Here is a 26,714-nt window from a genome sequence, read left to right on the forward strand (position 1 = left end):
CCTTTTTCGGCGGCCTCGTCTCCCGCTCTTAACGGATTCTGGCAGGGGTTAAATATCTCCATATAGCCCCCGGAGGCTATATGTGAGGTATTTTTAGCCAAAAAAGGTTTTCATTTGCCTCCCAGGGCGCCCCCCTCCCAGCGCCCTGCACCCTCAGTGACTGCCGTGTGAAGTGTGCTGAGAGGAAAATGGCGCACAGCTGCAGTGCTGTGCGCTACCTTAAGAAGACTGAGGAGTCTTCTGCCGCCGATTCTGGACCTCTTCTCGTTTCAGCATCTGCAAGGGGGCCGGCGGCGAGGCTCCGGTGACCATCCAGGCTGTACCTGTGATCGTCCCTCTGGAGCTAATGTCCAATAGCCAAGAAGCCAATCCATCCTGCACGCAGGTGAGTTCACTTCTTCTCCCCTAAGTCCCTCGTTGCAGTGATCCTGTTGCCAGCAGGACTCACTGTAAAATAAAAAACCTAAGCTAAACTTTTCTAAGCAGCTCTTTAGGAGAGCCACCTAGATTGCACCCTTCTCGGCCGGGCACAAAAATCTAACTGAGGCTTGGAGGAGGGTCATAGGGGGAGGAGCCAGTGCACACCACCTGATCCTAAAGCTTTACTTTTTGTGCCCTGTCTCCTGCGGAGCCGCTATTCCCCATGGTCCTTTCAGGAACCCCAGCATCCACTAGGACGATAGAGAAATTTAGTGCCATTTGAGAGCCAATCATGGGTCAATACTTCACAGCTCCACCCACTTGCAGCATCTGATATTATATGCCAAGAGTGGAGCCTTCAGTTCATCCGCAGCGTTGATTGCAAGTAGGCATCTACTGAAGACCTACGGCTGCCACTGGCCAGGGCAGGCCAGCGGCAGAAGAAAGAAGATAAGGACTGGAGAGTGCTCTAGCTGATAAGACACAAACAGCTGAACAAAGCTACCCACTGCAGCCTCTCCCAACGTACCGGGTTGGCGGCCTTGGACTCTGTTAACATACTTCGATCCCTAGACTACCAAGTGTTGGGCATTAGGCCTGTGGGTACAATCAGGCCTCAGGCTTATAGCCATGTTAGGCGAGAACAGGGCCCATGCTACAAATAAAAGTGACTCTGGGGATTAGGCCTAGTCCACTCTTTAGTATCAGATAGGCAAAGGGGGCCCCTACTATGTTTCAAGGAGCACTACTGTGTGGCCATAATGTGAAAAGGCACTATTGTGCGATCATACCCCTTTTTGCACAAAGGCCCTCACCCAGCACAACTTGATAACACCCACCTAGCAAAATTTTCTGCGGAGATGACTGTATATAGTGTACTCCAAATCCAAAGGTCTTTATTGGGGGTGTTAGTATATACAGTAGTAATTGTAGTCAATAGTGAAAAAGGCTCTCCAAAGGGAGATCAAACACCAAAAGTGTTTATGCAAATATGAGGATACAAAAAGCAATGTTTCGGGTAACTGTGTGCCCTTTCTCAACCTCAGCTTGAGTGCTGGTTTCAATATATTATATTATACACTATACAGGCAAAAGTATTCAGACGCCTGATCATTACACCAACAGGGACTGTAATGACATTGTATTCAAATACATATACTTTAATATGGAGTTGGTCCCCCTTTCGCAGGTATAACAGCTTCAACTCTTCTTGCAAGGGTTTTGGAGTGTTTCTGTGGGAATTTGTTCCCATTCATTCTGTAGAACAGTTATGAGGTCAGGCACTAATGTTGGACGAGAAGGCATGGCTCGCAATCTTTATCCAGTTCTTACCAAAGGTGCTTGATTGGGTGAAACCATGGCCGGACTGGCCATCTGGCACATGCCAGAAGGGCCGATGGGCAGGTGGGCCGAATTGGTCACTCAGAGCTGGGAAGGCCATGCACAGCGCAGCCTCAAGCTCTCTGGTTCCATCGTCTCCATGGAAATAGGGGTGCGCCGCGAGTCCACGCCCCCATCGCCATGGTAATGGGGGCATGCAACGAGACCACGCCCCCATGACTCGCGGCACACCCCCCATATGTCATGCAACACGCGCGTTCATTATTGCCAGGGCCGAATTAAGGCTCCAGTCCGTCCCTGGGTGAAACATTGACAAAGAGGCGTCACAGCCCCAAAACGTTGGAACTGTGTGATGGAATAAAGTATTTGTTAGCACCTCAATGAGAATAAATCTCTGACTGCCCCCACTTGTGAGATTCTTCAGAGAGAGAGAGAGAGAGAGAGAGAGAGAGAGAGAGAGAGAGAGAGAGAGAGAGAGAGAGAGTGTGAGTGTGTGTGTTTTATATATTTGGCCGGTGATCACAGTTATTTAAATGCTGCACTATTCATATAATGAATAGACCAAGATATAAAGCATTACTGCAAAATAAATTAGTAATACTTACTCTCCTGTTGAAATATAAAGTCATATACCCATACAGATATCAGTGTGGAGGCAAGTGTCAGCACGATAAGGTGGCATGGTTCAAGTTCTTTGCAGGACTCGTTTACAAAATTTCTGGCATCTAGAAAATACTTTAGCGCAATTGCCTTATAATCCAATAAAGTTGCCTGAAGGAGAGAAAAAAAAAAAGAAGAAGATAGTGTGAAACCAACAAACTCAACATATACAAGTTTCTTAGAAATTATTACAACATCTGCAAAAAATAAAAGCTACACCATAAATAGTCAGGGATTATCACCACAGCTTAAACCACATTATTTCTATCAAATAAATTGCATTGCTAATCATGTTTCCAAGATGAGGTATACTTCATTTTCAGGTGTCTCTTATGTTGACTAACTCATTTAAAATATTCTGCTATATGTATGTAAAGGTTGGGATTGAAATGCCAGCGTTTGGGATGCTGGCAGTCAGAATACCGAACAGAGCATCTCGATGGCCCCCTAAACTCTCCCTTCTAGAAGCCTAACACTAACCCTCCGTGGAGGTGCTTAAACCTAATCCCCCTTCCCACCGCCTAAACCTAACACTTCCCCCTCACAACCTAACCCTAACACCTCCCTCCTGGCTTATCTGTCAGACAATCCGGCAAATGTTCATTCAGGATCCCAGGTCAGGATTCCTGCACCAGGCTTGTGACCTTAACCAGAATGCCGGTGTATTTCAACATTCCTAAAATGTGTTATGCATCATGCAGCCTACATACTAAGTGAGCAAAACTTGACCAATCGAGTCTGTGGAAAAATCCAAGATGGCTGTCCATGTGCAGCGTTTGGGCTCAATTGGTGGATCGGCAACAAATCTAATGATTAATTCAAGCTGCCAGCTAACCAATTTTGCTGCGCATCCTGTCTCATATCGGATGGATCCCGACGAGGTGCTGATAAATTTGGTGCTATTTTTTTTTATCATTTACAGTTAATTAGACCAAAATTACATCATATATGGGCACCTTGAGTTTCACTACTACCAGACTGACAGCAGTCATTACTCCCAGATACTATGTATACACAGAATGCATTTAAAAGCTTGACAGTAACAATGTTGAGATTCACGATGTTGACATTGTTAAAAGGGATTCGGTCAGCATACCAGCTGTCGGAATGTCAGCTCCGGCGTCCTGAACGCAAGTATGTCGGGACTGGTTAGGGTTAGGCCACGGGAAGAGGAGGATAGATTTAAGCTGTATAGGAGAGGTTAGGGTTATGCACTAAGTGGGGACAGGATAGGCTGAAGGGAGGGGGGTTAGATTTAGGCACCACTAGGTAGGGAGTGTTAGGTTTAAAATACCTAACAGATGTCGGGGTTCTGCGCATCGAGATACTGCTGTCAGTATTCTGACCCCCAGCATCCCAAGCGGTGGGATCCCTATCCCATCCCTATTAAAATATGGACAGGCAACAATTCAACATTATCAGAATGTCGACGTAAGGTTAGGGTGCCGGAGGAGTTTAGGGTTAAGCACTAGAGAGAGGGTTAGGGATTAGGGGAAATAAACTCACTGGAACATTGGAGAACCACAGGTCTGATCCATCGTCTTCCAGGACCCGGATCACTGGCACCCAGAAGATGACGCTGGAGCCGCCAGGAGCAAGTGAGTCACTGCAAGGCCACCAGGACAAAATGTCAACATTCTAACATGTAGACATTTTGTCACTGTCCACATGATGAATGTCTGCATTTCGTACCCAACCCATTACAGTATGGGAATATAGCCTTACAAAAAAAAAAAGGCTAGACTAAAGAAAGCCTACTTAAAATGACTTCAATTACTATATGCACCCATTGCTATTCTTTCAGTAGAAAGTTTGTTTTTGTTTTTAGGACCTCAATAGCAGTGAATTCCCCAGGACCAGCATTGCTCATTGCTACCTGATAACGACATGTCAGGGCAGAACCTGCCAGCACTGGTATTTCTAGTACATATTAATTACACTTTATATTAAGGACCGTTAAATAATTCTGTGAAATTACTACCTATTCCATGACCCCTTGATCCAGACAAAGAAGAGATACAAAATAAGGATACTAAAAAAAGCCCACATCTTTATAAAAGGGGAAAACAAACAACACCGGGAGGAGGAAAAGAGCTGACTGTTTATATTGCTAACCATTATATTTTCTACAGTTCCTTTTTTTTTTTTTTTTTAAACCCGTACAGTACCTCTGTTAGTATAGCTTCACAAATGATGGTTTTGATATGCAACAGCTGGATGCCTTAATTATATAAACAGGTATAATCTTTTAAAATGCAAATTAATTCTACTGTAACAATGTCATGCTGTACAGTGGTCCTTAAATAAAGGCTGCTGAATAATTAACATACACTGTAAAGAGTCTTTTTACAGCGTACAAAAACGCTTACTGAAAATGATCTCTCTGAGCAACACCAAAAAAAAAAAAAAAAAAAAAAACATAATAAAGGTATAGCAGCAGCCACTGAAGCACTCAAATGGTTCCTCAATTATTCAGAGGTAATAAAGATATTACGAACGTAGCTTCCTATATGAAGTTTTGGATATGGGACATTAGTTTATATTGCTTATGCAGAGTCCTAAAACTTAAATAATAAAGTGAGCATCTGAACAAATAAAATACCTCTTGCATCTCAATATATCGTAAACAGATTTGCTGCAGAGGGCAGAACACATATTTTGACGAAAGTCAGTATGTCAATGAGTTTGCAGACACAGGGCGCGATTCAGAGATGTATGCAAACACTATGGTTTGTGTACATCTCTGATGGTTGCTGATCTGTCGAAGTGTAGGTCTGTACTACGCATGTGCAGATCAATAGCTACATTGATAGTCTGAGAGTTGCCGGAATTAGGAGTTTGCTGCTTTAAAAAAAACATGGGCAGACCTGCACAATCATTTACAAGGCAAAACCAGGTTGGTTTGGCCCATACTTGTCTACTTTTGAAAAAGCATTACAGGGAGATTGTGAAAGTAACAACAAAAAGCGCGGTGCGTACTGCTACTTCGGAGAGGCGTGTTATGAAAAGGACTTACATCCAAATGTAAATGAGGTCCAAACTTAGTAATATCTATTTGTTGAAGAAAAGACACTGATATTTTGCAGGATTTGTTTGTGTATTGTGTTTTACAAGAAGTTCCATATGCTGTAAGTGGCCACAAGAAACCTTATTTAAAATGCATGTAGCCATAGGGATCATTGGGGCAGATGTATTAACCTGGAGAAGGCATGAGGAAGTGATAAACCAGTGATATGTGCAAGGTGATAAAGGCACCAGCCAATCAGTTCCAATATGTAAATTAACAGTTAGGATCTGATTGGCTGGTGCCTTTATCACCTTGCACATATCACTGGTTTATCACTTCCTTATGCCTTTTCCAGGTTAATACATCTGCCCCACTGTGCCTTATAACCAATGCAGGGAAATGGCACTGATCATTGGCGTATCTATAATGGGTGCAGTGTGTGCGAGGCACACGAGCCCCCAGGGGCCTGGGGGGCCCACCCCGCACCCATTTGTTTAATACTTACCTCTCTGGAGTCCCCCGTCAGAGCCATCCCTTCTCAGCAGCGTAATAGAGTTTGAACACTAGGGGGAACAAACTCTATTGCGCTTGCTGAAAACTCCGGAAAGATGGCACGGCGGCCATTTTTCCGGAGTTTCGCGCATGCGCATTAGCAAAATCTTCAGGAAAATGGCCGCCGCGCCGTGTTCCCGGAGGTTTACACATGCGCAATAGAGTTTGTTCTCAGACTCTATTGCGCTGCGGAGAGGCATGGCACCGCCGGGGGACCCAGGAGAGGTAAGTATTAAAATACCTGTTCATCAGTCAGAGAGGAGGGGGCCCCTGAAGCAGAAGGCTGCACACGGGCCTCCTCCTCTCTTAAAACGCCCCTGGCACTGATGACCCCATTTGAAAGTATTTATCTCTGATTTCTTTTTCCCCCAAGAATGTAACAGCTGCATAATGGAGATAAAGTCTAATCAGGGATTTTGTTGGACTATTCAGGGAGTGAGGGAGATTGCTGCTATTTCAGGGAGTCTTCTGCAGAATGAGGGAGGGTAGGCAACTGTGGTTTGGCCCTATAAGTGATTGCTGCTTTAAAAAAAATGGGCAGACTTGCACAAACTCCCGCACCTCCAACAACTTGCACGATATTACATTTAGCCCCAAGTTCTTGACTAACATGTCGCTTGATGAACATGCTGTGGCTGGAACAGTTTACCAAGATGGAGGCACATCACCTCTGTTTTGTGGGTGTGCAGAGGCCAGTGTCTACATCTTTACGACACAGATTTACTGGACGTGGTGGAAATAAGGTGGCCGTTATGAGTAATGCTAGGGATACTCAGATGGATGATGCTGTGACAGATGCCCAATTTTACAGAAAGGAAGATAATGCCTAGAACTGTACAACGCCGAATAGGACGTACATACTCAAAAATGTGTCAATTCGTATATATGCGCGTGAGCTGTATGCAAACACTCGTCACTTGCACCTGTGCACAGAGATCCGTCTAACACAAAATCAGCCCATATGATTCTAAGAAGAAATAAAGCTTCAAAATAAAAAAAAAACACAAGCAAATGAGACTCGCTTTCTGTTTCATGGATTAAAATACAGAATTCTTTGCTGATTTTAAAAGTACTTGAATTTAACTCAAAACAAAGTCAAAGTTTGTGCATTTGAAAATTCCAGCTTTCATCTGGGGAAGGTGAAGGCTACAAACGTGTCGGTCTGTTTTTATTTGGCGGCAACAATAAGCAAGGAAGTCCTATTGCGGATGGTTAAGAAATAAACAATATAGAACTGAAGAATAAAAATGGATCAGAACAAAGGATATTTGCGAAATAAAAAATACAAACATCTCTAGCATTCACAGACTATTTTGGGAGAGACACTGCAAGTGTAAGTTTTGTATGAATGTATACAATTTGTCAGTATTGGGAATGAGTTTGGGTGGCCCTTTGAGTTGGTGTAGCTGGCAGATTTGGGGTGGAACACTTAAATTGCTTAAAAAAGGTGCTAAATTATTTATTTATTTTTTCTTAATAACACTTTTTAGCATTTAATGAATACCTCTCACCTAACTAACATTAACACAGAGCGTTAATAAGAAAGAAGCATCTCTGGGGTAGGCTGGCTTTGGCTGGCTTGGTGGGTTCCCACGCCCCAGACTTAAACTTACTATTAGGTACCCACCAGATGAGGTCATCGGGACACTGGTTGGTGGGAAGATATACTTTTTGTCCAAAAAGAATGCAAATATCTCAATTTTGCTCTAGGTTAGATTGTAGGGTTAATTATAATTATTCTGATTAGCAGTGCTTGGTACTATAGAGTGTGCATGTGTATTATATGTTCTCTGTGTGGAACTACAAGTCTCAGCAAGATAGTACCTCATTATATTTGTAATTAGGGTGTGCAGTCCAAGGTTCCCCTATATAAAAAGTCCTTGCAGTCTAAGGTCCCCTAAGTTATGACTAGATTATAAGCAGGGCATTCCTACCTCTATGACTGTTTGTAATCACCCACTTTTGTTTTATCATTGCATACCTCACAACCTTGTAAGATGAAAATGCGGTACATGGCGCGCCCCCCGCTGAAACCTCGGGAGAAGCAGAGGGGCTTGCCGCACAACCCCCGTTTTTGGCATCTTGGGGGCCTCCCCAATGCTCCCCGAGCAGCTGGCCAGACCCCAGCTCACCTCCCTCGCAGTGATCACAGGCTCTCTCAACTTGCCCCACACCAACGGGACACTGTGGCCCGCGGGTAGGACAGCGGGACAGTGTCCGAATAGCAGGACCATCCCACTGAAATCGGGACAGTTGGGAGGCATGGCGTTGTTTCCAACTGTAAAGAGACTTGCAGACGGAATTTGCTGCACTATATAAGAAACAGTTAATAAGTAAAATGATAGCACTCATCACAACCAACACGTTCTACAAAGCAGTCTAAGGATACAGAAAACAGGATTTTAATACCTACCGGTAAATCCTTTTCTCCTAGTCCGTAGAGCATGCTGGGGTCCACTTCAGTACCATGGGGTATAGACGGTTCCGCAGGAGCCATGGGCACTTTGAAAAAGTCTTAGAGTGTGAACTGGCTCCTCCCTCTATGCCCCTCCTCCAGACCTCAGTATAGGAACTGTGCCCAGGGAGACGGACATTTCAAGGAAAGGATTTACTTTTAAGTTAATGGTGAGATTCATACCAGCTCACACTTCAACCATGCCGAACAACATGGCATTCAACAAAACACATGCCAACGAGCAGGAACATTACAGCAAACGTGCTGATAACATTTTTAATCAAATAACAACTGCAGGTAAAGTACACACTGGGTTGGGTGCCCAGCATCCTCTACGGACTAAGAGAAAAGGATTTACCGGTAGGTATTAAAATCCTGTTTTCTCATACGTCCTAGAGGATGCTTGGGTCCACTTCAGAACCATGGGGTTATACCAAAGCTCCAGTACAGGCAGGAGAGTGCGGATGACCCTGCAGCACCGATTGACCAAACTGTAGGTCCTCATCGGCCAAGGTGTCAAACTTGTAAAACTTAGCAAACGTGTTTTCCGAGCAGCTACTTGGTCAGGGGCAAAGTTGCAATGCCGAGACCCCCCCGGGCAGCCGCCCAGGACGAGCCGACCTTTCTAGTAGAATGGGCATTCACCGAATTCGGTATCGGCAATCCTGCCGTGGAATGAGCGTGCTGAATCATAGCTCCGATCCAGCGCGCAATTGTCTGCTTAGAAGCAGGACACCCAATCTTGTTGGGAACATACAGGACCAACAGAGCCTCTGTTTTCTGTATTCGAGCTGTTCTCGCGACATAAATTCTCAAAGTTCTGACCACATCCAGAGACTTCAAACCAGCGAAGGTGTCAGTAGCCACTGGCACCACAATAGGTTGGTTTATATGGAAAGAAGAAACCACCTTTGGAAAAAACTGCTGACGAGTTCTTAACTCAGCCCTATCTTCATGGAAGATCAAGTAAGGGCTCTTGTAAGACAAGGCCCCTAGCTCAGACACCCTTCTTGCGGATGCCAAGGCAAACAGCATGACCACTTTCCAAGTGAGAAACTTCAATTCTAACTCCTGGAGAGGTTCAAACCAATCCGATTGAAGGAACTGCAACACCACGTTAAGATCCCATGGTGCCACAGGAGGCACAAATGGAGGTTGGATGTGCAGGACCCCTTTCACGAACGTCTGAACTTCTGGAAGGGAGGCCAATTGTTTCTGAAAGAAAATGACAAGGCCGAAATCTGGACCTTGATTGACCCCAATCGTAGGCCCGCATCAACACCTGCCTGGAGAAAATGGAGAAAACGTCCTAACTGAAACTCTTCCGTTGGAGCCTTCTTGGATTCACACCAAGATACACATTTTCTCCAAAAACGGTGGTAATGTTTAGACGTTACCCCTTTCCTGGCCTGAATCAGAGTGGGAATGACTTCTTTGGGAATACCCTTTCGGGCTAGGATCCGGACTCAACAGCCATGCCATCAAACGTAGCCGCGGTAAGTCTTGAGATATACGCACGGCCTGTGCTGCAGCAGGTCCTCGCAATCTATGAGCAACTCCTGAAGATCTGGATACCAAGCCCTCCTTGGACAGTCCGGGACAACGAGGATCGCTCGAACCCTTGTTCTGCTTATGATCTTGAGAACTTTTGGTATTAGTGGAAGTGGAGGGAAGACATACACCGATCGAAACACCCACTGGGTCACTAGTGCATCCACTGCTATTGCTTGAGGGTCTCTCGACCTGGAACAATATCTCTGAAGCTTCTTGTTGAGACTAGATGCCATCATGTCTACTTGAGGAACTCCTCAAAGACCTGTCACCTCTGCGAAGACTTCTTGGTGGAGGCTCTATTCTCCTGGATGGAGATCGTGTCTGCTGAGGAAGTCCGCTTCCCAGTTGTCCACTCCCGGAATGAAAATTGCCGACAGAGCTCTTGCATGTCTTTCTGCCCAGAGGAGGATCTTTGACACCTCTGCCATTGCTGCTCTGTTTTTCGTTCCACCCTGACGGTTTATGTACACGACTGCTGTTACATTGTCTGACTGGATCTGTACGGGTTGATCTTGAAGAAGATGTACCGCTTGTAGAAGGCCATTGTAAATGGCTCTCAACTCCAGAACGTTTATGTGAAGACAAGTTTCTTGACTTGACCATCTTCCTTGGAAGCTTTCCCCCTGTGTGACTGCTCCCCAGCCTCGGAGACTTGCATCCGTGGTTACTAGGACCCAGTCCTGAATCCCGAACCTGCGTCCCTCTAGTAGGTGAGAACTGTGTAGCCACCACAGGAGCGAAATTCTGGCTTTGGATGACAGGAGTATCTTCTGGTGCAGGTGTAGGTGGGATCCGGACCACTTGTCCAACAGGTCCCACTGGAATACTCTGGCATGGAATCGGCCAAACTGTATGGCCTCGCAGGCCGCTACCATCTTTCCCAACAACCGAATGCATTGATGAATCGACACTTTTGTTGGTTTCAGAATTTGTTTGACCATTCTCTGGATTTCCAGAGCCTTTTCTACTGGAAGAAATACCCTCTGTACTTCTGTGTCCAGTATCATCCCCAGAAAAGACAATTTTGTCGTCGGTTCCAACTGTGACTTTGGAAAATTTATGATCCAACCGTGTTGTTGAAGTACTGTCAGGGAGAGTGCAACCTTTCCCTGGACCTCGCTTTTATCAGGAGATCGTCCAGGTAAGGAATTATATTGACTCCTTTCTGTCGAAGGAGGACCATCATCTCCGCCATCACCATGGTGAAAACTCTCGGTACCGTGGAGAGTCCAAACGGCAACGTCTGAAATTGGTAATGACAATCCTGTATTGCGAATCTCAGATAAGCTTGATGTGGAGGATAAATGGGAACATGTAAGTAGGCATCTTTTATGTCCACTGAGACCATGAAGTCCACTTCCTCCAGACTGGAAATCACTGCCCTCAGAGAGTCCATCTTGAACTTGAACCTTTGCAGGTAGAGATTCAGAGTTTTCAGGTTTAGAATCGGTCTGACCGAGCCGTCAGGCTTCGGAACTACGAATAGGCTTGAATAAAACCCTTCTCCTTGTTGTAACAAGGGAACCAGGACAATAACTTGATCCTGACACAAATTTTGTATTGCTGCCGCTATCACCTTCCCTGTCTAGGATAGAAGCTGGTAAGGCCGATTTGAAAAATCGGCATGGGGGAATGTCTTGAAACTCCAGTTTGTACCCGTGGGACACTATTTGTAAGACCCACGGGTCCAGGCCAGATTGAACCCAGACCTGACTGAAGAGTTTCAGACGTGTCCCCCACCTGAGCGGACTCCCGCAAGGGAGTCCCAGCGTCATGCTGCAGATTTGGCAGAAACAGAAGTTGATTTCTGCTCCTGTGATCCTGTAAATGCTGCAGACTTTTTTCCTTTTCCCCTTCCTTTACCAGCAAAGAAAGGGGAACTATTTATTGGGCCGAAAGGACTGCATCTGAGAGTGATGTGTCTTTTTCGCCGGAGCATTAGGCAAGAATGTCGACTTACCTGCGGTAGCCGCAGGAACTAACGCATCCAGCCCATCTCCAAACAAGGCCTCACCTTTATACGGGAGAGCTTCCATATTCCTTTTGGAATCTGCGTCAGCATTCCATTGGCGAATCCACAACACCCTCCGTGCTGAGACTGCCATGGTAGCGGGTCTTGATCCCAAGAGACCAATATCTTTCATGGCTTATAGCATGTATGCAGCAGCGTCCTTGATATGACCTAACGTTAGGAGTATCTCGTGTCTATCTATTGTCAATGTCTGATGACAAGTTTTCTGACCACTTTTCAATAGCACTATTCACCCACGCGCAGGCAATGGTAGGCCTGAGTAGTGTCCCACTGGCCCCATAAATAGATTTCAGCGTATTCTCCAACTTGCGGTCTGCCGGCTCCTTCAGTGAAGCCGTCCCAGGCGCAGGGAGAATCACCTTTTTTGTTAACCGTGACAGGGCACTGTCTAAAACAGAGGGTAACTCCCACCTTTTCCTGTCCTCTGCAGGGAAAGGGTAAGCTACCTGAATTCTTTTGGGAATCTGAAATTTATTTTCAGGATTTGTCCAGACTCCCTCAACGAGACTGTTCAGCTCATGAGATGGAGGAAAAGTTACATTAATTTTCTTTTCTTTACAAAAGTAAGCCTTCTCCTGTGGTAAAGGAGGGGCCTCCGTTACTTCTAACACCTCCTTTATAGCAACAATCATGTATTGAATGTTTTTTGCCAACTTTGGATCTATTCCCCTGGAATCACTAGTGTCGACACAGGAATCAGAGTCCGTGTCGGTATCAGTCTGTACAACTTGTGTAAATGACCTTTTATGTGACTCAGAGGGGTCCCCTGTGGATGAAAAGGCAGAACTATTAAAAATCACATCTTCGACAGATTTTCTCCAGTTTTCTGCATGAGACTCAGACTTATCCAATCTCTTACTGATATGATTCACACTATCACGTAATTCTTTCACCCATTCAGGCTCGTGGTGTGCCGGCAGCGCCACCATATTACAACTCTGTGTCCCTAAAATGGCTCCCTCAGGGGAAGAGCTCCCTGCCTCAAACATGTCACACACGTGCACAATCACACCACAGACACTCCGGGGCTTAATGGGGACAGACCCACAGTAAAGTCTGTCAGAAGGACACAGAAAGGAATTGCCAGCTCACAACTCAGCGCCAAAAGAAAAAATCCCTGTGTCGCGTACTTTGTACACAGAGACAAAATCCCTGTGTCGCGTACTTTGTACACAGAGACAAAATCCCTGTGTCGCGTACTTTGTACACAGAGATCTTCAAGCGCTTTCTATTACGAATAATAGGTTTTAGCAAACATTACACTCCCCCCCCCCCCCCCTTTTTTTTTGCGCCCTGATACTTGATTCAGAAGTGGAGAGGAGGATCAGCGTTTCTTGCCCTGCAGCTGCTGGGAGAAAATGGTGCTGAGCAGTGTGCTTGCTGCCTGAGGAAAAAGCCCCGCCCCCTGTAATGGCGCGTTTTTCCTCAGCTTTAGAATAGATATTTATACTGGCGGGGGTGTAGGACAGTGTAAATACAAAGTATGCCACCTTTTGCCAGTGAGTGTAGCTTTCATGCTGCCAAGGGCGCTTCCCCCCCGCCCCGCACCCTTCTGTGCACTGTGTTATGGATAGCATGTCTGCGCAGCGTTCCCGCTCGCTGCGCGGTACCTTGAGCCGTCACGATGACCGGAGATCCCTCTCTGCAGATCTCCGGTAATACTCAAGCGTGTTCTCACTTCTGGCTCTGTTAAGGGGGTGACGGCGTGCTGTGGGAGTGAGCGCGTAGCCGCAGCTAGTGTTCAGTACCCTACAGGAGCTCATGGTGTCCTGTCAGCAAGAAGCAGAGCCATGAAACTCTTTAGGAAGTTGGTTCCTACTTCTGCCCCCTAAGTCCCACGAAGCAGGGAGACTGTTGCCAGCAGTCCCCCTGAAAATAAAAAACCTAACAAAGTCTTTCAGTGAAACTCAGTAGAGCTCCACTGGAGTGCGACCAGTCTGCCTGGGCACATTTTCTAAACTGAGGTCTGGAGGAGGGGCATAGAGGGAGGAGCCAGTTCACACTCTGAAAAGTCTTAAAGTGCCCATGGCTCCTGCGGAACAGTCTATATCCCATGGTACTGAAGTGGAACCCAGCATCCTCTAGGACGTATGAGAAATGCTTTTTCACAACAAACTCACTGATGGTAGAAACAACGCCAATCATGATAGGAGCACACCAGTTCATAGTGTAGATTGTTCAAAGTTTAAGGTTCAGATATGGAAGAGATATCCCCATTTTATCAGCACACTTATACCACTGAAGCTGATGCAAAAGAAGCAACTTTGAAATGTGCACTTATCTCTGCTGTACTGATCTCTACCTCATAGCGGCCTCTTATAAACCTTCTACAAGTAACCTTTACTCCTAAATGAGTCCCAAGGCAATAACAGATATGGATATGTAAAGCAGCAAAAACACAGAGTTACAGATGTGTCCTCTTACATCAAGCCTCAAAAAGCCATGCAGTGCAAGTCAGGCGTTCTGAGAGGGGTAGTGTAGCAACTTTTTCTTTAAATATGCATCTTAAGCTGGGTACACACTGGCCGATATATCGGCCTTTCTATCGAATGACCGATATATCGCTGGCCCATCGGCCAGTCTGTACCTATGATATATCTGTGATTGCCATTGTTTACAGGCATATTGCGTTAGTCCTGCTACACACACACACACACACACACACACACACACACACACACAATAACCAATATAGCTACAGATATATTGGTGCATCGTTGTGTGTGTATGGGCGGTCAGCTGACTGCCCATAAACATGGTACAGAGACCGCCAGTGACTGGCGGCTCAACTGGGTGGGCGCATGTAAATACCCGTCCAGTTTGTGACGTCAGTCACGACGGACCCGGCAGTGTGTATGCACAACACACTGCCTGCTCTGTCTATAGATAGATACTGTATATCTGCAGATCAGTTGATCTGCAGATATATCAGTGTGTACCCAGCATTATTCACACCGTAGCTACAGCAAAACACCAATCTGTAACACACACACACACACACACACAGGTTTTTGTTTTAAATATGCACAATCACAGATGAAGCAAAACGAGACTTGGCATAACTATTTGGCGCAGCTGCAAAAGTATATGACCAGATATTAAACAACCAGTCTTGTGGTTGATTTGCCACAATCAGAATAGTCAAAATCTGCAAACCAGCTCATACTCATCCACATACGCTCTCTAAAATATTTTATCAACTTTAAAATAAATAAATAAATTAATAAATTAATAAATAATGGTCATCGAACAATGCAGTGTGCAGCCGAACATAAAACTATGATAAATTGCACACTAAGGGTGTGTACACACTGAGATATTTTCTTTCGATTTTGACTATATAGTCAAAATCGCAATAAAAGTTAGTGCAGGTCGCAAGGTGAAAGTCACCTTGCGATCCCGATGCGCGGTCCCGCCAGGTCTGCATCGCAAGAAAAGATAGACTGTGCAGGCAAGTCAATCCTTGCTAGATCGGTGTACTATCTAGTTCATCTCACATGTCAATGACATCTCACATAAGCCAAAATCGTTAGCACACATTAGGTATATGCAATTGTGGTCGAATTCCCGAAAATGTCGAAAAACGGGACATTTTCGCCCCAAAAAAAAAAAAAAAAAAAAATCGACAATGCAATTCAGTACTTTTCGTCAAAAAACGGCCATTCCAAATTCGACTTTTTGAAATTCGACATTTGTCAAATTTGACATTTCTGCAATGGTACAAATGCGGCATTTCGACAAAAGTATATTCAATTGAAGATTGTAAATTCGACAATAGTGCTTTTAGACAGTAAATTCGTCATTTTCAATCCGCCACACTTTGCTGATGGAATCTAATAAAAAAAATTAAAAACATGTTTTTTTGGTGTGTTTTTTTTATTGGTAAAAGCATATCTATTTATATTAGAAGGGATTAGGTACTTGGTTTGTCTATTTAGGAGGCACAAGTATTACTTATATTTTGAAAAAAATTTTTTTTTTTTAATGGAATGGAGTAAAAATCAGAAGAAAAAAAAAATGTGTGGGGTCCCCCCTTCCTAAGGATATCCAGCCTCTGACTCTTTGAGCCGGTCCTGGTTGCCAAAATACGGAAAAAAAAATGACAGGGGATCCCACGTATTTTAACAACCAGCACCGGGCTCTGTGCCTGGTCCAAAAAATACGGGGGACAAAAAGAGTAGGGGTCCCCCGTGTTTTTTGTACCAGCACCGGGCTCCACTAGCTGGAGATATAATGCGACAGCCGGGGGACACTTTTATACCGCTCCCTGCGGCCGTGGCATTAAATACCCAACTAGTCACCCCTGGCCGGGGTACCCTGGAGGAGTGGGGACCCCTTCAATCAAGGCCCCCCCCAGCCACCCAAGGGCCAGGGGTGAAGCCCGAGGCTGTCACCTCCATCCATGGGCTGCGGATGGGGGGCAGATAGCCTTGTTGAAAATGTAAGAATGTTGTTTTTTGCAGAAGAACTACAAGTGCCCAGCAAGCCTCCCCCGCAAGCCGGTACTTGGAGAACCACAAGTACCAGCATGCGGGGGGAAACGGGCCCGCTGGTACCTGTAGTTCTACTGCGAAAAAAATACCCAAATAAAAACAGGACACAGACACCGTGAAAGTATAACTTTATTACATACATGCAGACACACACACTTACCTATGTTGACACGCCGACTCTGGCCACGTCTCCAATGTCGACGTCCGGGGTACCTGAAAATAAAATTATACTCACCTGATCCAGTGTCCGGTTCTTTTATTGTAATCCACGTACTTGGCAAAACAAAAAAAACGCATTTACCCGAACCAGACGGACTGAAAGGGGTCCCATGTTTATACATGGGACCCCTTTCCCCGAATGCAGAGACCCCCCCGTGACTCCTGTCACAGAAGGTCCCTTCAGCCAATCAGGAAGCGCCACTTCGTGGCACTCTCCTGATTGGCTTTGCGCGTCTGAGCTGGCAGACAGCGCATCGCACAGCTCCCTCCATTAGTTTCAATGGTGGGAACTTTGCGGTCAGCGGTGGGGTTACCCGCGGTCAGCCACTGACCGCGGGTGACCTCACCGCTGACCGCAAAGTTCCCACCATTGAAGAAAATGGAGAGGGCTGTGCGATGCGCGTCTGACAGCTCCGACGCGCATACAGCCAATCAGGAGAGTGCCACGAAGTGGCGCTTCCTGATTGGCTGAAGGGACCTTCTGTGACAGGAGTCACGGGGGGGTCTCTGCATTCGGGGAAAGGGGTCCCATGTATAAACATGGGACCCCTTTCAGTCCGTCTGGTTCGGGTAAATGCGTTTTTTTTGTTTTGCCAAGTACGTGGATTACAATAAAAGAACCGGACACTGGATCAGGTGAGTATAATTTTATTTTCAGGTACCCCGGACGTCGACATTGGAGACGTGGCCAGAGTCGGCGTGTCAACATAGGTAAGTATGTATGTGTCGGCATGTGTGAAATAAAGTTGTTTTTTCACGGTGTGCGTGTCCTGTTTTTATTTGCTTGCTGGGCACTTGTAGTTTTTCTGCAAACAATAATATTCTTACATTTTCAACAAGGCTATCTGCCCCCCATCCGCAGCCCTTGGATGGGGGGGGGGGGGGCAGCCTCGAGCTTCACCCCTGGCCCTTGGGTGGCTGGGGGGGGGGGGCTTGATTGAAGGGGTCCCCACTCCTCCAGGGTGCCCCGGCCAGGGGTGACTAGTTGGGTATTTAATGCCACGGCCGCAGGGAGCGGTATAAAAGTGTCCCCCGGCTGTGGCATTATCTGTCCAGCTAGTGGAGCCCGGTGCTGGTACAAAAAATACGGGGGACCCCTACTCTTTTTGTCCCCCGTATTTTTTGCACCAGGACCAGGCGCTGAGCCCGGTGCTGGTTGTTAAAATACGGGGGATCCCGTCATTTTTTTCCCCGTATTTTGACAACCAGGACCCGAGGCTGGTTATGCTTAGGAGGGGGGACCCCACGCAATTTTTTTTCGGGTTTTTTTACCGTTTTTTTAAACATTTTTAAAAATCTAATCAAAATCCGTCAAATCGTCCGTTTTTCGACAGCGGGACTGTCGAATTAGTTTTTTATTGAATATGTCAAATTCCGGCACCCACCTGCCGGAATTCGACGGTCGAATTGTGTCGAATTTAAAAACGGGCGAAAAAGTGCCGCAATTCGCCCGGAATTGCATATACCCCATATCTCAAGAAAAGTTAGTCAAAATCTGTACTATCTGGGCTCCAGGGAGTTCAAGGGAAATCGCAAGTAACAATCGGCATAGCAAGGATCTCACCGTGTGTACACACCCTAAGATGTATCCTTAAACATCTAAGGTCAGAGGTATATATTAAAGGGGCACTTACAAGTAGGGAGGCCAATCCCGGGGCATTTTTTTAATCCCGGGAATCGGGATTAAAAAATGCTCAATCCCGGGATTCAACTGTGATTCAATTTTTCTCCAACCCCAGCCCCGCCCATTTCGAGTTTAGATTAAAAAAAAAAAAAAAAAAACATACTCACTACAGTAAAGCGGTCCAGAGGCAGGCATGAGCACAGTCTGGCAGCGTCCTGCTCCATTTAAGATCAAAGAAGGTGGGCTGGAGGGCAGCCACAATGCAGACCAGATGCGGCGGGCTGCCGGAAGGAAGGAATGCGGATGCGCAGAGTGACCTCGCTGACGTCACGCCGCGCACAGCCGGGGCCTGGCCTCCTCCATTTATCAGGCGGGCTGGAAGGCAGCTGAAGAGCAGATGCAGCGGGCCACCGGAGGGAAGGTGTGAGGATGCGCACGCCTCGCACAGCCATGCGCAGTTTAATCCCGGGATTCAAATCCCGGCATCTTTGGCATCAAATCCCGGGATCCCGCCGATCCCAATCCCGGGATTGGCCACCCTACTTACAAGGCAAAAACCATGCTTTTAAAAAAATAGTCAAAGTTCGGCCGACATCCTGCACAGTCGGCATTACATCCGGCCCCTAGTGCCTATACATCATATGGTGTGAGATGCCTGGTTTGAATGCAACGCTCTGTGAAGAGCGACATACCATTTAAAATTTGCATGTTACAGTTATATTTATCACATAATTAGTGAAAAGCCACACACTATATACTAGAGACTCTGCGACATTAACTGTACAGGAAATTTTATACACGTGCAAAGTTGCAGATGAAGCACAATGGAATCTGAAGTGAGCAAAGCTCTGGCAAGATTCGTATCAGAACCCTATTTGCACAGATTCAAGCTCAATCACACAGAGATATACAAAATGTCAAAAATTCCAGTTATCTGCATACACTAGCAATACAGCTTTGTTGCTTCCAGTACTTTTATCAGTGTGTATAGGACACACGTTTTAAGGGAACAGCGCTAGGTTTCCTACACTCCTATATGAGGTGTGGAAAAAAATAGTGATGTTGCAGTCCATAAGAGGCCCGATTCAGATATGATTGGAGTTGCTATAGCTGCTGCTTACATAGAAACAGCATTGGATGGACTGCCCCAAGGGTGTTATGATATGTTTTTATTGGATCAGCTTGTCATCTATTCACAATTCATTTCAGATTCCTGCATGTTCTGCTTCAGTATAATGAGAGGGGGGGGGGGGGGGGGGGGGGGGGGGTGTGTGTGTGTGTGTGTGTGTGTGTGTGTGTGTGTGTGTGTGTGTGTGTGTGTGTGTGTGTGTGTGTGTGTGTGTGTGTGTGTGTGTGTGTGTGTGTGTGTGTGTGTGTGTGTGTGTGTGTCAGGTGTACTGAGTCTCCTCATCAGAGGGCCTGGTCTCCCTGGCTGCTCTGAATGGGTATTATCTCCTATATATATGTGTTTCCTGCCTCTCATTCGACGCTGGTCATAATTCCTGGTTGCTGCGGGAGCCCTGGTCACTGTGTTCCAGTCTCCTGCTGCAGAATTATCACTTGCCTCTCAGCATCCATCAACAGTGTCAGCTCTGGTGTCCAGCTCCTGCTCCGTACCAACCTTCCATAGAATGACCTTGCTGTATTATATATCTATAGTTTTGTCTTTCGTGTTAGTTTAGTACTAGCTGCTGCTTATAGTACTATTCCTCCCAGCCCGGAGGTTATCCTCAGTTAGGGGTATTATTTGTGTTAGCTATCCTGAGTATTAACCTCTCCCTGGCCTGGCAGTCCCTCCTCCCCTCAGTAGTTTAGTTTTAGTTATTCTGTGATTGTTTGCATTCCCTTCTCCCCATCTCCCCATTCATCCTCGCTGCCCATGTAGTTTTCCTGCCGGCTTTGATTCAGGTCACCTAGGGGTTAGAGCTCATACTACCGCCAGTGGCGTAATTCCTGGTGGGCATCCCAGTAACGGCAGATGCATAAAGTCTTAAGGGAAAAGCTGCTCTTATAGGCAGGAAGACCTGCTCAGTAAGTTCTATGGGTGGTATTCAAATAATATATCACGCCCAATCTCCTTTCTAAAGTGATCCCCATCATCGCTCATATCACACCCATAATAATCAGGTTTAGCTGTGTAAACGGTTGGGCGCCCTCGCTACCCCAGGGGAAGCGACCTGAAATGATTACACCACGCCCGTTAGCAGAAACAGTACGGGTGTGTAAGGGGGTGAAAAGAATTGAATACCGCCCTATGAGTCTAAATCCTGGGTGCACAGGGGACACTGCCTCAAGCACCACTGAGTTCCAAAGGAAGATTTCTATTCCACTGTAAAATTTATGACCAGCCCATAATTTAGGAGAACAAAGTTTTCTTTCTGGAAATTGTTATGGATCCCTGCGCTCAGGGTGCGGCACAAGTTCTAGCAATCAAGATTTAAGGTCTAACCCATAAGTTCCAGGAGCTAACTCTGAAGGTTGCCAGACAAGGAGAAGCAATACGAGCAGGTTTTGCCCCCCCCACTCCCATGGAAGTAGGAAGCCAAAAGTTAAATTTGCTCCGGATCCGAAAGCGGGTTAAAATTATTATTTCTTTGCTTCAAGGGGATCCCCAGACTTGGGCGTTTGGATTACCTGCCAGGTTTGAGGCATTATCCTCAGTGAATTCCTTTCTCGAGGCCATGTGCCAGTTATATTATGACCCAGAACGTGCTGCTTCGGCCGAGGCTCATCTTCATTCTCGCAGGCAGGGTCTTGGGACCGCAGAGTCCTACTGCACCGAATTTAGATGATGAGCTGTAGACTCTGGTTGGAATGATGTAGCTCATCGAAGCCACTTCTGAACTGGCCTATCTGAGCAGATTAAGGACAGTTTTGTGCAATAATCACCTCCTAAATCCTTAGATGCTCTCATGAAGTTGGCCATTTGAACTGAACGCCGTTTCCATGAGCGGAAACACAAGAGGGCATTTGGGGAACTCCCTACCCACCTAGAGAATTAGGAATAACAACCCAAACCCATGAAGATCCGGTTTACTCGGCTGACTCCGGATGAAAAGAAGCTAAGACGAGCAAAAGGACTTTGCCTATATTGTGGGATACAAGGCCACTTTGTGGACATTTGTCCTAAGAGAACGGCAAAAGACTTGTCCTGAGTGAAGTCAGAGGGGTTCATTTGGGTACCTCCACTATTACCACCTCAAATTCAATTTTAGTTCCCGTGGAACTTTTTTTCGGATGAAAAGAAGTTTCCTGTACAAGCCTTTTTGGATTGGAATATAAATTTTATGGACTCCACTTTTGCTTCTTCTTTGAATATTTCATTTGAGCCCCTTGAGGCTCCAATTTCAGTTTTTGGTCTCGATAGAAATTCTTACTCATGGACAGATTTTGTTACGTACCCCACCTTTGCTATTGTCAGTGGGAATTCTTCATTCAGAAAGATTACGTTTTCTACTCATTCATTGCCCCCTTGCCCCGGTGGTTTTAGGGTTACCGTGGTTGAGCGAACACAATCCAGTTGTTGACTGGAAGTGTGGTGAGATTACCCGATGTAGTTCCAATTGTGTGCCTCTCTTTTCCTATACGTATCATTCATTCCTGCCTAAATCTTCCTATGCTTTCCAGGATGCATTTTCTAAGAAGGAAGCAGACACCCTACCTCCACATTGGGACTTTGATTGTCCATCTGATTTCATACCCAATGCTAGGGTGCCCAAGTGAAGGTTGTATGCTTGTCCGTGCCCGAGACTCAGGCCATGGATCAATACATTCAAGAGAGTCTGTCCAAAGGATTTATTCGCACCTCCAAGTCTCCAGTTGGGACAGGTTTCTTTTTTGTGGCCAAAAAAAAGATGGGTTTTTGTGACCTTGTATTGATTACAGAGCCTTGAACAAGATTACAGTGAAGAATTCTTATTCTCTGCCCTTAATTTCCCTATTGTTTGACCAAATGTGAGAAGCAGTAATCTTCCCCAAGATTGAGCTCAGAGGGGCCTACAATCCTGTATGAATTAGAGAGGGAGATGAATGGAAGATGGCATTTAACACTAATACTGGGAATTATGAGTGCCTAGTTAAGCCATGTGGACTATCAAATGCCCTAGCCATCTTCCAGGATTTTATAAATTAGATTCACAGAGAATTTTTGGGTTGCTTTGCCGTGGTATATTTGGATGACATCCTCATCTATTACAAATCTTTACCGGAACACTGTTCAAGTGAGGATGGTTTATCAAAAACTCCAGGAGTACAAGTTATACGCAAAACTGTAGAAGTGTGAATATGGGGTCAGACAGGTATCCTTCTTAGGTTACATCCTTTCATCCAAAAAATTCTCCATGGACCCTAAGAAAGTTCGGCCAATAAGTGAGTGGTCTCGTCCTTCCAGCATTGAAGCTATCCAGGGTTTTCTGGGATTTTCTAATTATTATAGACGCTTTATTCGCTCACTCTCTACTATTATTGCACCCATTGTAGAACGCATCAAGAAGGAAGCAGAGGATCACCATTGGTCGCCACAAGCAGTTTTGGCCTTCGAAAGGCTCAAGAAGGCGTTTACATCTGCACCAGTCCTTCGGCTACCCAATCCGAAGTTACCCACATTGGATGATTATATTTTTCTTACATGTTTATAATCTAGCACTTTTTAAAACTTGATATATTTTCTTTCAATTATATCTATTTGGAGGGGGAGTTTTGAGAAACCCTATGAAAATCTTGTGAAAGCTGCTTTGTCTATATCTATTACACACTTTTTGTAGGTAATCTTTTGTACATATTTTTAAAGCAGTAATCATTTACGAGGCAAAACCAACCTTGAATGAGGTTTAAGCTAGGAACCTTTACTAAATGTTGATTATACTCTCAATCAGACCAGGTCACTATTTAGCACAGCCAGACACTATTAAAAATACAACAACAATTTTTTTTTTTACTTTCTTGCAAATGGGACAGACCATTACTGGTATAAAAATTACACTTTTTTCAAGTGCTACCAGGTAACTTCCTAAAATATAATCCCAACACCATGTTCTATTTGTAATTACTACATGCAAAAAGTTTTTCTTTTGGGTTACATACGTAATCCTGGCAGGGGGGATGCCGGCTGTCAATATCCCAACAGCAGCATCCCGCCTGCCAGAATGCTGCAGTGGGGCGAGTGCTGAATCCCCCTTGAGGGCTCGCTGCGATTGCCACAGGATTTATTCCCACTCTATGGGTGGGATGGACACCCACGAGTGAATAGCCCTGTGCCGGGATGCTGGAGTCGGTATCCTGAATGCCGACAGCAAACATTGTAACTGCATCCCATTTGTATATGGGTTTAGATAGAACCACAGATCCAGCACTCAAAAGCTGTCCCAATTGTAAACCAGTCAGGTGCCCTCCGTAATTAACTACAATGCCAACAGTCACCCATAAACATCCATACTCCAAACTCAAAGTTACATCTTTGAAATCAACGTCTCAGTGCTTGAGGCACTTTTATTAAGATTGTCAGATGACACAAGAATATTTATATATATTTACACATATATATATATATATATATATATATATATATATATATATATATATATATATATATATACACATATACACACACACACACACACACACACACACAGTCTCCAAACACTGCTGAGGAACACACTGTATTTATTGTACTACAAAGAATAGCATGTCTAACATACACAGTACCAACATGTCCCCACAGACAGCTGGAAAGCACCTCATTTCCTGATGTCATTGATTGTAAAGTTACTAGTCTAAACAGTTCCCGAGCACCGAATGAGTCAGGAGATGGGGTGATGAATGCAGGGTGCATTTGTTTGATAAAAAGGAGAATAATAATCTACATCAACCCTGCTAGTTAGCGCTCCACATTAATTGACAGAACATAATTGATAACAATGATTCCCAATTATACGGTAAATAGAATAACGCATACTGAAAACATCTGATTACTGCTCTTGGAAAAACAAGTTTGGCAGAGGCCTTGTAGAAAAACGTGTTTGGTTACTGTATATACAATGATGTTTTATCAAATAAAGGATGAATTCAGCACAGAAGTGGTGTGGTGAACTGAGCAGAACACAGTAAGGTTTAGAAAGTGTTGCCAGAACCATAAGATTAACTGAGAAATATGCATCCTAATTTTTAAATCTGTAACTGATTAAGGGGGCAATGTACCAGAGCTTGGAGAGAGCTTCTGACACTTGTGTTTGAAAAAAGACAAAAGCGGATTGGTTGGTACTTTAGCTCTCACTCTACCTTATCTTTCTCCAATGTTTGATACATCTCCCCCAAAGTTATAAGTCTGACCTGATGAATGACCCCTGCCAACTCACAGGAATATCATTCAACTGGGAAGCGTTACATTACTCATCAATATTTCTACATGAGTCTATAGTTGTAACAATATTATTATTAGTATCAACAACATTACAAAACAAACATGACTGCACAGTGTTGTCATTTCCCTATTGTTTTCAGTTCTCTTCAATCCACTTAATAGTGGTATATAGTGAATAATTAAAAGTAAATATTTGACACATTAAAGTAAAAACAGTAAGTATCAAGTATCAGCTGCAGGGGGAACTACAAGTCACATGATGCCCTGTAAGACTTGGAGCACGGTGAATGACCCGGAGCCCCCTAGAGTGACATTTCCTGTAAACACTGTTACAGTGAGGGGGCGTACTACGAGATGGGCCGGACACCCTCACCTGTATGTCCATGTTGGGAGCCTCCAATCACTGCAGCGGGACAGTCACACAGCAGGCGGCGGCAGTGGTACAGTATATGATATGCCCCTGTATGCGAGGACAGAGAGCCTGTATCCTCTTATCCCAGATTACAGCCGGCCGCCGCACTCTCTTCCTCCTCCCCTAATTTAAAGCTCTGCTGCTCAGTCATTGTCACCCGGCTCCCAGCGCCCCTCCTGCTGCCTCCTAGCCCCACCTCCCGCAGCAGCCGGCCCGGCCGGAAATGTCGCCGCAGCCGCCTCCTCCCCTCGTCTGTCCGCCGAGCACACCGCTTCCTTTGGAGACGACGCCAGGGCGCATAGCAACGGCGCAGCGCTGCGGCTCGCTATAGGAAGTAACGGCTCACTGGCAGCAGCGACACCTAGTGCCCAAAGAAGAGACTGAGGTGCAGGGAGGGAGAGAGGTGAGAGAGCCCGAAAGGTAGATGTACCAAAGCTTCTAAAAATGAAAAGTGGTGTTGCCCATAGCAACTTATCAGATTCTGGCTATTATTTTCTATATGAGGAAGAGAAAGTATAGCTAGAATGTGATTGGTTGCTATGGGCAGCGCCACCACTTTTCATTTTTAGAAGCTTTAGTGAAGCTACACCATAGTCTCCATTATTGGTGATGGTAGTCTCACTCCCGAACAACAAAGGGCCGAGGGAGAGAAAACATGCCAGAATAACTGCATCCATGTGTAAAAATTACTTTGCAATTTTCAATAGCTAAATTATGTCCATAATCTATCTACACCTACCTTGTGGTGCAAAAGTTTCCACTGGAACAACCCCCCCCCCCCCCGCAAATCACTGCGTACACAAAAAATAGGGGCGTGGCTTCATAGGGGAGGGGCATGCCCACAGTTATGCTCCCAGTAGCTGTGCCCCCAGATTTGCCCCCAGTTGATTTGCCCCCTGTAGCTGTGCCCCCAGTAGATATGCCCCCTGTAGCTATGCACCCTGTAGAAGATATGCCCCCTGTAGAAGATATGCCCCCTGTAGCTGTGCCCCCAGTAGATATGCCCCCTGTAGCTATGCCCCCTGTAGCTGTGCCCCAGTAGTTGTACCCCCTATAGCTATGCCCCCAGTAGTTGTGTCCCCTGTTGCTTTGCCCCCAGTAGTTGTGCCCCCTCTCGTTATGCCCCCTGTCGTTTTGCCCCCAGTAGTTGTGCCCCCTGTTGCTTTGCCCCCAGTAGTTGTGCCCCGTTTCTTTGCCCCCAGTAGTTGTGCCCCCTCTTTCTTTGCCCCCAGTAGTTGTGCCCCCTCTTTCTTTGCCCCCAGTAGTTGTGCCCCCTGTCGCCGCTTACAAACACACACACACAAAAATAAAAAAACATTACTTACCACTGCCCCGCTCCTGCTTCCCGACCGCTGCTGCTGCTGCTCCGTCTCTGGCCGCCGGCTCCTCTCTATGGGAGAGACGTCATGACGTCTCTCCCATAGCAGCGCCGCACAGACACTAGACAGGCACCTCTAGTGTCTGTCCCTGGAGCCGGCTGCAGCGGACGCCCACACAGCCCATGGCGTCTGCTGCAGCCGGGGTGCGGGTAGGCGGCGGTGCCTGCGGGGTGACTGCGGCCGCGCCCGCAGAGCCCCGGGAGAAGGT

General features: G+C 45.8%; 2 protein-coding genes across 2 annotated transcripts in view; one reads left to right on the forward strand and one right to left on the reverse strand.

The window, feature by feature from the left end:
* SGPL1 (sphingosine-1-phosphate lyase 1) overlaps positions 1-25,428 on the reverse strand; it is a 68,237-nt gene extending 42,809 nt beyond the window's left edge. Inside the window, exons 1-2 of the mRNA XM_063958793.1 lie at positions 25,089-25,428; positions 2,367-2,532 (exon numbers count right to left, since the gene is read on the reverse strand). Coding sequence (XP_063814863.1) covers positions 2,367-2,532; positions 25,089-25,100 — 178 coding nt within the window. The 5' untranslated portion in view covers positions 25,101-25,428. The remainder of the gene's footprint in view (positions 1-2,366; positions 2,533-25,088) is intronic.
* Positions 25,429-25,432: 4 nt separating this feature from the next.
* LOC135055123 (protransforming growth factor alpha-like) overlaps positions 25,433-26,714 on the forward strand; it is a 62,690-nt gene continuing 61,408 nt past the window's right edge. Inside the window, exon 1 of the mRNA XM_063958796.1 lies at positions 25,433-25,530. The gene's annotated coding sequence lies outside the window, so the exon portion shown is untranslated. The remainder of the gene's footprint in view (positions 25,531-26,714) is intronic.

This window comes from Pseudophryne corroboree, chromosome 3 (assembly GCF_028390025.1).
Source record: "Pseudophryne corroboree isolate aPseCor3 chromosome 3, aPseCor3.hap2, whole genome shotgun sequence".
NCBI lineage: Eukaryota > Metazoa > Chordata > Amphibia > Anura > Myobatrachidae > Pseudophryne > Pseudophryne corroboree.